Raw genomic sequence first — 13247 nt, 5'->3', positions numbered from 1 at the left:
AATATTGAGTGTAAGGAATTCAATGTCTACAAAAATCCAGTGTTTTAAATTCGGTGTTAAAAAGAGGCAGATTCCAATGAGACTGTTTTTCTTCCATACATTCTTTTATATTTTTTTTCTCCAGACTTTTTCAAAAGTTTCAAAAAAATTGTCAGAAAGCAGCCACCCACAGTTCTTAGGCTGCAGACCAAAACCAATAAATGTGTCAAAGAAATAAATGCTAAAGATCTTCAACATTCTTAAAGTTCATGGTATGATGACAATTTCTTTCAAACAGAATATACTGAAGGAAAACATCTATCCTTGTTCTTACAATAAAGGGCTCTTGGTTATTCAATCTGAAAAAGTCTCAAAGCCCTAAAACAAGTCCCCTTGACTGATAATAAATGTTATTTTGATGCTATTGTGGGACCTTAATCAGGCCTTTGCAACAAAAATATCATAAGAAAAGGATAGATTACAAGTGAAATATATATATAAAACTCAATAAAGATATTGTTGAAAAAAAGAAAAGGATACATTTCTTATATTCAAAACTTGTTTACACGACTAGATTTTATACAAATATATTACCAGGTCCCTTTCGACCAGATGGGAGACGGTTGATGGGAGGTCAGGAGGTTCTCATTGGGATGTCATTAACCACCTCTCTCTAGTTCCACTCACTATTCAACAGCATCAAAGTAGCACCTGTCACAAACCCCAAACAGCAACAAATGTTTAAAAATAACAGATTTTTAAAAATCCTGAGAATAAGATAGGGGTGTCTTGAAGATGCTGTTTATCATCCTGTTAACTGCAATAATCTCTCTCCACAGTTGGCCAACATCTATGGTAGTGTCTTCAGAGTTCGCTTTGGTTGGGATACAATGGTGATTTTAAATGGATATAAGATGGTAAAAGAGGCCCTTGTGATCCAAGCTGAGAACTTTGTGGACCGNTGCTGTGGCTGACAGGCTTTACTCTGAGCCCTCAGGTGCAGAAACATTCTTGCTTTGCTGAAAATATATATTTGATATGCAACTTTAATGTTGTCATCTCTGCATACCTGTATGTAGACGGTATCGTTGTGAGCAATGGTGAAAAATGGAAGCGACAGAGACGTTTTGCTTTATCTACATTACGCAACTTTGGCCTGGGCAAAAACACACTGGAGCAGAGCATCTGTGAGGAGATCCGACACCTCCAGGAGGAAATAGAGAGTGAGAATGGTGAGTTATATTCAATGTAAAATGCTTGTGTTAATGTGAATGTCATGTTTGCCTTAAGGTGTCTGGCCCACATGCAGAAAACACTCGGAAAAAGATCAGGTCTAGATTCAAAGGTTTATAACTAAAGAAAAACTCAGGACCTCAGGACTAATGAGCTCGAGTGGGGGCGCCGAACAAGGGAACCGGATCAGTCTAAGGAGAAGGAAAAATGTTAAGCCCCAAAGGTGAAGACCAAGTGGGGAAAATTACAGAGGGACGTGAGCCTACCACAGAGCACAGACAATCCGACCGTGGAGGAATACTGTGTGGACTCAGCTCTTGCCTGAAGATGGTGACAGGTGTCCGGGAAACCAGAGAGCGGGGGCAGGAGTGGGACCAAGCAGCACCGGGGAATCCGGGGATCCAGAACAGCGGGAGGAACCAGGATATCGGTGGGGAAGCCCTGTGTCCAGGGCCGGAGAAACTGACTCAGAGAGAACCAGAGGAACCCGGGAGACAATCGTCTAGGGGGAGACTCAGAGGCACGAGTGGAGGACAAGGAGGGCACCTAGGAGACACAGAAAGCAGGCTTTGAATAGGAGCAAGGTAAGCAAGCTAGAGACCGCAACCGATTTGGCATACCAACAACGGTAACACTCTGGCGTCCTCCCGCTGTCCATGCGCTGTTAATATAGAGCAGGGCCGGTGCTGCAAAACTACCTGCAGGTGTGCGCACCCCGCCCACCAGTCAGACGACAGACACCTGTGAGGGAAGCAGAGATGGCAGGACCGGCAGCAAGGTGGTTCTCTTTTTAAATCAGGCTTTTCTCTCCTTCAGGTAAACCGTTCAGCCCTGCTGGTCTGTTCAACAATGCAGTGGCCAACATTATTTGCCAGCTTGTTATGGGAAAACGATACGAATACACAGACCACAGGTTTCAAATCATGCTGAAGCACATGTCTGAGGTGATGTGGCTGGAGGGGAGCATATGGGGTGAAGTAAGTTGATGAGCACTAATGGTGCCTCAAATAAGAGAAGAGGATTTCAGAGGTTTATTAGGAATGTGGAAAATGTAACCTTTTTACATTGCTGTTTGTTTATTTCTTGGAACAGCTCTATCAGGCATTCCCCAGTGTGATGAAATACCTGCCAGGTCCACACAACAAAATTTTCACTATTTATGACAGCATACTGAATTTCCTACATGAGGAAGTTGAAAATCACAAGAAGGATTTGGACCACAACAACCCAAGAGACTACATGGACGCTTTTCTCATTGAAATGGAGAATGTAAGCATCTGACTTTTGTTTCTTTTAAAGCACAACCAGTTCTGTTAGGCATCATTAACCAACATGTCTTCTGTACATTTCTGCTTAGCAAAAACAGTCCAACCTGGGCTTCACAGAGTGCAACCTGGCTTTCTGCTCTCTTGACCTCTTCATAGCTGGAACCGAGACAACAGCCACCACACTGCAGTGGGCTTTAATCTTTCTCATTAAAAACCCTCATGTTCAAGGTTGGTGATACATTATTAAGTAATCAATGCCTGTTTGTTTGATTTTCCAAATACAAAATAACTACAAAACTCTAAGCCTAGTGAAACAGATGTCAGTTTCATTGTAATGAATAACTTAGGAATAAAATAGCATTTAGGTCTGATACCAGACCCAAACTTGATGTGGTCATCAAGTTAGTTAATCAAGGACTTTTCATACTTATACTAGTATATATTTCAGGTATTAGTTGCCTTTTTTCAGTTTGACCAAGTAGTTGTCATGGTACTCCCTTAAAGTAAAATACACTGTGTATATATATATTTCTCAATATATATTATGTTCTTTTTTAATACATTTATTTGCTTATTTCAGATTGAAAAGAAAATAACATAATTACATTTAATTAAAAAAGACTATCAGACAGGTGGTGCGCCAGGGTTATCACTTTCATTGCAACAGGGGTTTCTTTTGGCCCTCTGACTCACATGTGTGTTAGACTCCTTGGTCCGTGTTTCGAGACGTGCCATTTGGGTAGCCAACATCGCAGCTGACCGCTTGTACCTGTTAATGTGGGCCGGTCCCTACTCTCACGTTGCGATGCAGTCAGGGTACACTAAAGAGTTTGGCCAGCATTTTAACAGGGTTGCCTCTGGAGTAAGCCTGCAGCCTGCCTGCAAAGTACCAGCGACCTGGAACTGTTTTATTCACCTCCAGGGTGGCCTGCTCTCCCAAATGCTATGCCCCCTTTTCCTCGGGTACGCCAGCGGTCAGATCCCCCTCTCCAAGCTGATCACTGCTTCAGGGCAAAAAATTTCTTTCTTTCTTTCATGAAAACCATATACTGATGTAAATAAATATGGTAATGAATTCACATGGGATCTGCTTACCCTTATCAAACAGGTGGAAACCCAACCTGCAATGAAACAGAACCATGGAACTTTTGGAGATTCAAAACTATACTACTTGTTTTGTGCAGGACTGGCCAGGAATCTGACCCATCTCTGCAGTCCCACATGAATGTGGGGATTGCCCTTATCCAAGCAATCTTGGAATGGATATTCTCTTCGTCCTTTCTCATAGGCCTCAGGCTAAGTTGAAACACTCTTTACTGCTCCAAATATTCATCCAGAGACTCATCAAACCCAGCCAGATCCCTCCGGGACCTTAAGCTTCCAGGCAGGGGAGCCGCCAGCTCCTCCACTGGCATCTCCTTGGCCTTAGATTCCTCCACTTCCCTCTCCGCAGGCATAGGTTCACTCCCTTCTGGAATGCATGTCCCCACCCTACTTTTCTTTAAGCCCAAGGTAAACTGGCTCAAGGGTCAATAGTCACTCCCTTTTTCATGCATCAGCTCTTTCTTCTTTGTCCCAGAGAGCTCAGAGTGACCCAGCTGCATGTGCTGATCCAGCCTCCCATGACTTTAGCACCATGATGCTACTGGAAACCTGGCATTTTTAATATTCTCCCACTCAAAGAAAAAGTGCCAACGCAAGCTTTCATTTGGTAGGGTTCAAAATACCATTGCTTCTCTTCAGATGCTGTGGCATGGTATCAGAAGAGCATGGCACAGATGGCAGACATTTAGATGATCCATAGCAAATAGCTCTGGAGTGACAAACATGCTGCAGTGTTGCTGCATTTGATAGCAGCCCGCTGATTACATTCTGGTGTGCCTATGACACACATAAGGCCATGAATCAGGCGCATCCAATGATAACTTCCAGGACGCCTCAACCCAACCAGAGCTCTAGACCCAACCAGCTTGGCCAAGGATGGTCAACCCTCCTCAAGCATAAAACCAGGGCCCCCACTCCTACAAAAATGCATGGTTCTTTTCACTTGGAACCAGACCTATGGGCCTCTAAAGAAGTCCTTAATATGCACAATTCTCAAGACCTGAACATGTTCCATGCCCCTACATTAAGAGTTTGAAAGAGGGGTAGGGGCACACATTCAGACACAGCCTTGGTTTCTTATTAGCTCCTCTTTGGTTGCCTTGGTACCCACACATTACTTCCTGATTATTAATTTTTTCCTTAGTAGCTACTCATTAGTTCCTGATTAGTTACTTAAATTCTTTGGTAACTAGACATTAGTTCCTGATGAGTTACTCTGTGTTTTCCATGTAATTATGCAGTAGTCCCTTTATAAGGATGGCCAGGGTGTTCTCCATTAAGTACTGGTTAACTACCTATTAGTTTCTTATTAGTTTTCTAGGCATTCTCTAGTAGCTAATAACATTTTCTGCACCTTATTGTAAAGCATTACCGCAGAGGAAGTGATTTGTTATGAGAAAAAGAGCAATGTGGATGAGAGCTTAGTGAGACGGCTTTGTATTACTTATAAGTCACTTGCAGCAAAACAGAATTAAAAAAATGGATACATAACAGGTCTGCCAGGCTCAGAGCAATTGCACCCTGTATTTAGGGCAGACAAATTTCTCAAAACTTTAATTATAAACGTAACTGCAGTGATAATGTTGGCGTCTAAGGCAGGAACCTCTGAAGGAGGAGACGACAGGTTGGTGACAACGTCTCTCTGGCAGAGGATGATAATTAAGGTGTGAGTCACAAACCTTGTCTTATAGTTTAGTACGAGCTCAGACGCCGAGGGCGCCTAACAGAGAGTCCCGGATCCTGATGTCACGGATCTTAGAGGACAGGCAGGGAATCAGAAACCGATTGGAGGAAGGAACGCAGGATAATCCAGAGGGTGAAGCCAAAGCCAATGTTGAAGAAGTACTCAGTAGTCAGAGCCACAGAGGCATAGCCAGAAAATGTTAATAGGGGTGGCCAGTCAAAAACCAACGTTAAATGAGGGGTGGCCCAAAGCGGATAGGCGCCAGAACCTCAGGATCTACCTAAACTGTTCCAACAGGAACAAGCACAACATCCATATTTTCTAAATAAAGCCAAACTATACTTTCCTAAAGCCTTTTGATTACAAATAGATGCATGTATTTAAACTTCCATGCTGTCTAAATGAAAGGTTTAGTGGACAAAACGTCTGTGGCAAACATCTTTTCCATTGTCATTACTTACCTACTTTTACCAAAATGTACAAATATCTAAATTAAATGGATTTTTAAGTCATTATTAAAGTAGTTATTTATCTATGATTTCACTGAAAACTCCTTGATGACTTGCAGAGACATACATTTCTCTTCACTCCATAAAACACAAAATCAGTGTCCTAAAAGAGCATGAATTCTGTACACATCATCTTTAATGCCAGTATTTTGATGTGCACAATTAGCCAAAGTGTTTTAGTTGTCAAGTAACTATTAATATATGACAAATGTAAATGTTTAATAAGTGCCAGTAAATCAGAGGTCCAAAGAGGTCAGAGGGGAAATCAGGGATGGTGTTGGGAAACAGTTCCAGGCTCGGTTCACAGGCAGAAATCCAGCAGGAGTCAGAAGACAGGTCAGGCATACAGATCAGAATGGGGACACGCAGGCTCGAAAATCCAGAAGCAGAACGGGTCAGGGTCAGTCAATCAGAACACAGAGATACGCTAGAGAACTCTCACCACAGGCTTGAATAATCTGGCACAGATGGCTGGTCTGAAGGCTGTTTAAATAGGATGAAAGTAACCCTAACAATAGGAAAAGGGATAGAAAAATAAGATTAAGAATATGCACAACTTGCTATAAATATAACTTTAGCTCTGTAATTACCTGTTACCCGTAGTAATATAATTATCAAAGAGACTTGTGAGGATAAAAGTTTTTGCTGTGGTGGAAAAGTATTTAGCTGGTGTTCTACCCAAGAGAATCATTGTGCTATGACTGACAGTATTTAGGCTTAGACTTGGACTTAGACAAAATTTATTGTCATTTTGTATACACTGAGTGTAAACAAAATGAAAATTTGTTTTGTACAGCTCTCAAGACATTGCCATTTCTTAAAGTACAGCAGAGATCAAATGTAAACATCAGATTGTGATAATTTACAGTTTTTCCAAAATTCAGCTGCCAGGTTTTTTTTTTTTTTTTACATTCATTTAATAGCTTTAATTAATTTTAATAAAGTGGGTTAGATTTTTTGTTAAATATTTTTATTTATTTATATAATTTTATTTTTTTATTTCATAGAGAAGGTCCATGCAGAAATTGATAAAGTGATCGGACGTTCCCGTCAACCCTCCATGGCTGATAGGGCCAACCTGCCTTATACTGACGCTGTAATCCATGAGATCCAGAGGATGGGAAACATTGTTCCACTGAATGCACTCAGAGTTGCTGCTAAGGATACAACTCTGGGTGGCTACCTTATTCCAAAGGTTAATTCACTGTACGAATAAGTGACAGAATTTGGTTGAAACTACTTTTCTATTTTAGCTTTTTATCATCTTCTGGATTGTGATGTTTCAGGGAACAACAGTGCTGCCCATGTTGACTTCTGTGCTGTTTGATAAAAATGAATGGGAAACTCCTGACACCTTCAATCCTGGACACTTCCTAGATGCTAATGGGAAGTTTGTGAAGAGAGAAGCATTCCTGCCCTTCTCTGCAGGTACAGCACACATTTCTGACTTAAGACTTCCATTAATTTCCAAGTAAAAAATACTAACTTTATATACACATGTAGCATAATTTCTATTTGGTATGTTTTTACCTGTCATAAAAATATGTTTTGGCAGTGAATTTTTCAATCCACTGATATTGAAAAAGATATAACAGATATAAAATATTTGTTATTTTAAAACAAACCTCAGAAAAATTAAAATAATGAAAATTCAAACATTCAAATATTGAAAAGTCCGACACTGAAATCAAACGCTAGAAATTTAAAACATGTAATGTCAGACATTGAACATAAAAAAAATCCCTTATGATAAAGCACCTATGATACTGTACTTTTATTTTATGCTCCTCTTATGTTGTCAATTAAAGATCCAGCAATTCCAGTTTAAAATTAAACTTAAATTATTATTAAACCAAACGGCATATTTATATCTCTCAAAATGACCATTTTGTAGAAGATAGCACAGAAGAAACTCTATTGTTTGTTTCTTGCTTCCTAGATGTTAGAGGCAAGTGTCCTTGCTTCAACAATGACTTAAAATGCACCATAAGAGAATTTCTCATCAAGAAATATTGTACAATGTTGCCATATTTTGCAAGCATCCCTCAGTGGGCTCACCACCTGCAGGGGGAACCATGAGGGACCTGTACGAAGACGATTAGGCCGAAGTCAGAAGCAGAGGCCTTGTCGACCCAATCCCTGCGTGCTTACTGAATCTGGGGACGTGGAATTTCACCTAGCTGAGGGTGAAAGATTCTGAGCTTGTGTGGGCCGTGGAGCGATAGAAATATTTGGGCTCTCCTCCACGCAAAGGGTGGGCTCTGGAACCCATCTCATCTCTGGAGTGGCCCGTAGTAAGAGAAGGAGAACGGGGCTGGGACTGCTTTTCTCCTCCCACCTTAGGCGTCTCATTTTGGAGATTATCCCAAATGTCCATCTGTGCACCTGGCACCCTAGGCAGGAGGTTAGTGATCGACTTTGTTTTTGTATCTTCTGATCTTCGGCTGCACCATCTGGTGAAGAGAATGGGGGGAGCTGTGCACCAACCACCACCTGGTGGTTAGCTGGGTGCCCTGGAAAAGGAGGAAACCAGACAGACTCCGTAGGCCCAAATGAGTAGTTAGGGTCTGCTGGGAATGTCTGGTAGAACCTCAGTCAGGGACGTTTTCAACTCCCATCTCCTGGAGAGCTTCTCCCAGATTCCGAGGGAGGCTGAAGACATGGAGTCTGAGTGGGCCATGTTCTCTTCCTTTATTGCCGATGTGGCTGCCCATAGCTGCGGCTGTAAGGTCTGTGGTGCCTGTTGTGGCGGCAATCCCTAAACTCGGTGGTGGACCCCGGTAGCAAGGGAAGCTATAAAGCTGTAGAAGGAATCCTATCGAGTCTGGTCGGCTCGTGATACTCCGTAGGCAGGAAATAGGTACTGTGAGGCCAATCATGCCACTGCCCGGCCAGTTGCAGAGTAAAAACCCGGGCCGGGGAAGAGTTTGGAGAGGCCATGGAGAAGGACTATTGGTTGGCTTTAAAGCAATTCTGGCAAACCGTCCCATGCCTCCAGAGGGGAAAGCAGTGCTCCCACTACTGTGGACCCTGAAATAGGACATACTTGGACGGCGGAAGGAATACTTTGAGGATCTCCTAAATCCGGTTGACACGCCTGCCGTGTTGGAAGAAGAGACGTGTCCTCGGGCCAGATTCACTCATCACTCATCACTCAGGCTGAAGTCTCAGAGGTGGCAAGCCTTCGGGGGTGGACGCCTTCGGGGGTGCCCCTAGATTGGCAGACTGGGTTGGTGGTTGCCCTGAATAAGTAAAGGGACAGGAAAGTGTTAGGGTTAGGGTTAGCGTGTCATGTCTCTCCCGCTCTCTCATACCCCCTTTCTTGACAGCCAACTGTCCATAAAACAGGCCACTAGTGCCGTAAATACTCAAAAAAAAATTATTAAATAAAAAAAAAAAAAAAATAGCTTGTAAAACTTTAATGTGTAATGTGGTTTCTCAACATGTTTGCTGCATTATCATTTGTTAATATGATGGATTCAAAAGGTTATGCTGACTGCTCTCCTTTCACTGAACAAATTCGGTGTGAGAAATTCTAGATTAAAAAGGTGCAGAAATAAACCTAAGTCCTAAACCTACTATATCTTTGTCGCCAAAGTTAATGTCTGGCCAAATATATATGATAATAATATAACAATATAATGTATATCTAAATGTGAAATACTTAATTAATGTTATTTTCTCTTTAGAATGATGACAAAAGGAAATCAAGAATATATGAGTTCCCAGTTGGGTTTTTTTAAAGCTTTGTTTCTGTGTTCTCTCTGCAGGAAAACGTGCGTGCCTTGGTGAAGGCCTCGTTAAGATGGAGTTGTTCCTGTTTTTTGTTGCCTTGCTGCAGAAGTTCTCTTTCTCTGTTCCCGAAGGAGTTGAACTGAGTACTGAAGGAATAACTGGAACTACACGTGTACCTCACCCCTTCAATGTGTCTGCAAAGACTCGTTGAGATACACATCGTTCCCATTTTTGCTCAAGGCATTAAAAAAATTGATATATATAAATCTTTTCAATTATATGATTCAGATTTCTTTTGTTTTTACACGTTTTCTAGGTGATGGTTGTACGTAACAATATATTACAATAGTAAATAACTAAATAACATATTTACTTTGTCTGTAATAAAATAAAATAAAAACACAAGATATCCATGCCTATTGAATGTCTGTAGGATTGAGAAGAAATTATAAGGTTGACCCCTCTGCTGCATTAACCTGTTTTACTTGGTTAATAAAAGTTTACTATGCTTCTACTGGTTGGCGTTCATATACTACCATGCCCAGTAATACTATAACCTACAAATTGAGTCTGGGAGTCTGAGAGCAAGAAATCTTGGGTAAAAGAATGAAAAATAAACAAAACAATTCAAAAAAACATTTAAATACTCTTCTTCTTGATGAAAAAATTAATAAAACTTGCCAAGTAAAAAAATATAAAGACATTTTCTTTGTTTAATTTGATCTGTGCACCACTGTTTTAAAGGTGTTTTATTTTTATGTTTTAAGGTATTTTTACATTGATTAGAAATGCAGAGTAATCACTTGTCATGATAAGAACAGTTGGACCCAGTAGGCAGAATTCTCAAAACCTTTATTTGACGGTTCTGCAGTGAACAGCGTGAGCGTCTAAGGCAGGAATCTGTGCAGGAAAAGAACACAGGTTAGTGACCACATCTAACTGATGGAGAATGAGTATGAACATGTGAGTCACTGACCTGGTCTTATAGTTCAGTCCATGCCTTGAGTATGAGGTTTTTTCCAGCCGGTCGGCTTTCAATAAGACGCGATGGGCAACGCCCAGACAGTCTGGGCGTCAGAGCTCTCTGTTCTCTGTGGCGTTCAGTGAGACGTAGATCTATCTGGTTGGAAAGGTCCTCCAGCTGCTTCAAGGTCCAAGGGTAGTCACAAGTTTGAAGTTCATCCTTAATTCTTTCTTTAAGGCCCAATTTGATAATGTCCATGAGGGCTGCCTCATTCCAGGTATGCTCAGAGGATAAAAGGTGGAAGTCAGTAATATACTCCCCCACAGATCGATCACCCTGCCTAAATGAAAACGGTCCCTTGGAAGCCTCTCGACTGGGAAGAACTGGGCAAAAAACAGGGATTAGTTTACTAGAAAAAGGTGTTTCACAACCTAGAATGGTTGTGCCATTCAGAAGCTCTGCACAGCTTTGCTTTACTGGCTGATAGTGAAATTACATACGCTACCTTAACCCTACTAGTAGGATATGCAGAGGGCTGAGGCTCGAAATGAATTTCACATTGGATGAGAAAAGCCTGACACTGATCATGATCATCCTTAAACAGTTCAGAGGATGAGAGAAGCATCTCCAGACAAACTGGTCTGACAGCAGGTAACATAGCACGGAAATAGCCTGACTGGTAATCAATAGCCTGGTAATCAAGAATCTCCTGCATGCCTGACTCAAGTCCAGAAATAAATTTTTCAACTTCAGAATGCCACTCTCTGTCTACCTATGGATCCATGGTTAGGCCAGATAATTCTGTAACAATCAGAATAGTAGGACCCAGTTTTCGACACAGACAGGCAGATTTTTTTAAAAATGTTATTTGAAACGGATCTGCAGTGAACAGCTAGGGTGTCTAGCAAGAACCTCTGCAGGAAGAAAAAACAGGTTATTGACCATGTCCATCTGACAGAGGATGATTATGAATGTGTTAGTCAATAACCTGGTGTTATAGTTAAGTCCATTCCCAGAGGATGAGGTTGGGTCCAGATGGTTGGCTGTCAACAAGACATGGTGTGCGCCACTCAGAGAATCCCAGACGCTGAAGCCCGGGAGGTTGGAGAACAGGCAGGAATGAGAACCGAACAGACGAAAGAAGGCAGGATAATCCAGAGGCTGGAGCCAAAGCTGGTGTAGAAGATATGCTCAGGGGTCAGAGCCAGGAGGTCAGAGACTTGAAGAGGTACCGAAGGGAAATCCAGGACGGTGTCAGGAATCACTTCCAGGTTTGGTATACAGACAGTAATCCAGCAGGAGTCTGAGGACAGGTCAAGCAACCACATCAGAAGAGGAACAGGCAGGCTCAGAGGTCCAGAGCACAAATGGGTCAGGATGAGCCAATTGGAAAACAATCAGGTTTGCTAGAGAAACTCTTACCAAATGCTTGAATAATCAGGCACTGATGACTGGTTGAAGGCTGGTTAAATAGAGGCTGAAGCAGGGAAGCAGGTGGATATGATGAGCGGTAATGAGAAACTCGGCGGAGCTAAGCAGGTGAATGAAATTAGTAATCAATCCAGTCATCAGCACCAGGATCATGACAATTTCATCCTTAGCAGGATACAAGTTCAGATTGCAAACAACCTTATCACATAGAAAACACAGGTAATGTGACATCTTGCAGGAACATTAAGGAGTAGGAAAGGTGTGTATCATATCTGAGCAGTGTCTGTTTGGAAGCTGAGGTGGAAGCATTTCTTGCAAGAAGGATGTTCAAATGTATTTAGGGAGATAGAGCTCTCTCTGACTGAGGCATTTCAATACATATACATATATATATATATATATATATATATATATATATATATATATATATATATATATATATATATATACCTCACACACACACACATTCCTAGGGGAACGAACCCACCCCATGCATAAAGATCTTTCTCACACTTGAACATTTGGTTTTTCCCAAGAAAAAAGACTTCAATTCATCAAGGACATACATTTTTTAGCCAGATAAACATTCAAGACAGGTCTCCCTGTCCACAGCATGAAGGAGGCTGTATGAACTCATTATCTCTCGTGATCTTCCCTTCACCCTTGTCTAGAGTAGGGAACCATCTGCTTTCTGTCCCCCCTACTTTAAACTTACAGCATAGTGACTGGTACAAGATATTCTCTGAAATCTCCTTTACAGACTTGCACACTCCAAACATATTATCTCATAAAATAGGCCAAGGAAACATTTTTCACTATTCCTCCCTTTTGTTCCCTAACGGAACAATTACAAAAAAAACGTAAGTAATGTACAATGCATAAAAATATAGATGTGTTATAAGAGTAGCAAAATAAAAAAAAAAATAAAAAAGATCAGAAGAAATAAAGCAACACTATTAAGAATGGCTTTAGGATGAAGTAACACACTTCCACTGTTAATATGTATTATTTACTGTATGTTTACCTGAATTTGGAATAGTTCAAATATCTCACAGAGGACATAATAATCAGAGATTTTACGTAAGTAAGAATAGCGATACTTTACAAGACAAGTACTTAAGTAAAAAGTACAACACAGTAACTCTAATCCTAAAAGTATTTTTTTTTTTCAAATTGCTACTCAAATAAATCTAACGGAGTAAATGTAACCAATTGCTACCCCCCTCTGTTTGCTACCATGTTCTATTAATGAAATGGCAGAAAATCCATTGATTTCATTTTGAAGTTGGGAGGAGTTTAATTATAAAAAAAAATAATACTTCACAAGGCCCACCAAAAGA

The 13247-nt window shown here is 41.0% G+C and overlaps 1 protein-coding gene across 1 annotated transcript in view; it reads left to right on the top strand.

Moving 5' to 3' along the window:
• LOC107095784 (cytochrome P450 2J6-like) overlaps positions 1-10097 on the top strand; it is an 11612-nt gene extending 1515 nt beyond the window's left edge. Inside the window, 9 exon segments of the mRNA XM_015392078.1 lie at positions 819-940; positions 942-976; positions 1059-1211; positions 2029-2189; positions 2305-2481; positions 2570-2708; positions 6785-6972; positions 7064-7205; positions 9548-10097. Of these exon segments, the coding sequence (XP_015247564.1) occupies positions 819-940; positions 942-976; positions 1059-1211; positions 2029-2189; positions 2305-2481; positions 2570-2708; positions 6785-6972; positions 7064-7205; positions 9548-9723 (1293 nt within the window). The 3' untranslated portion in view covers positions 9724-10097.
• Positions 10098-13247: the final 3150 nt, after the last annotated feature.

This window comes from Cyprinodon variegatus, unplaced genomic scaffold (assembly GCF_000732505.1).
Source record: "Cyprinodon variegatus isolate N-32 unplaced genomic scaffold, C_variegatus-1.0 Scaffold572, whole genome shotgun sequence".
NCBI classification, from domain to species: Eukaryota; Metazoa; Chordata; class Actinopteri; order Cyprinodontiformes; family Cyprinodontidae; genus Cyprinodon; species Cyprinodon variegatus.
This window is presented reverse-complemented; position numbering and strand designations above follow the sequence as displayed.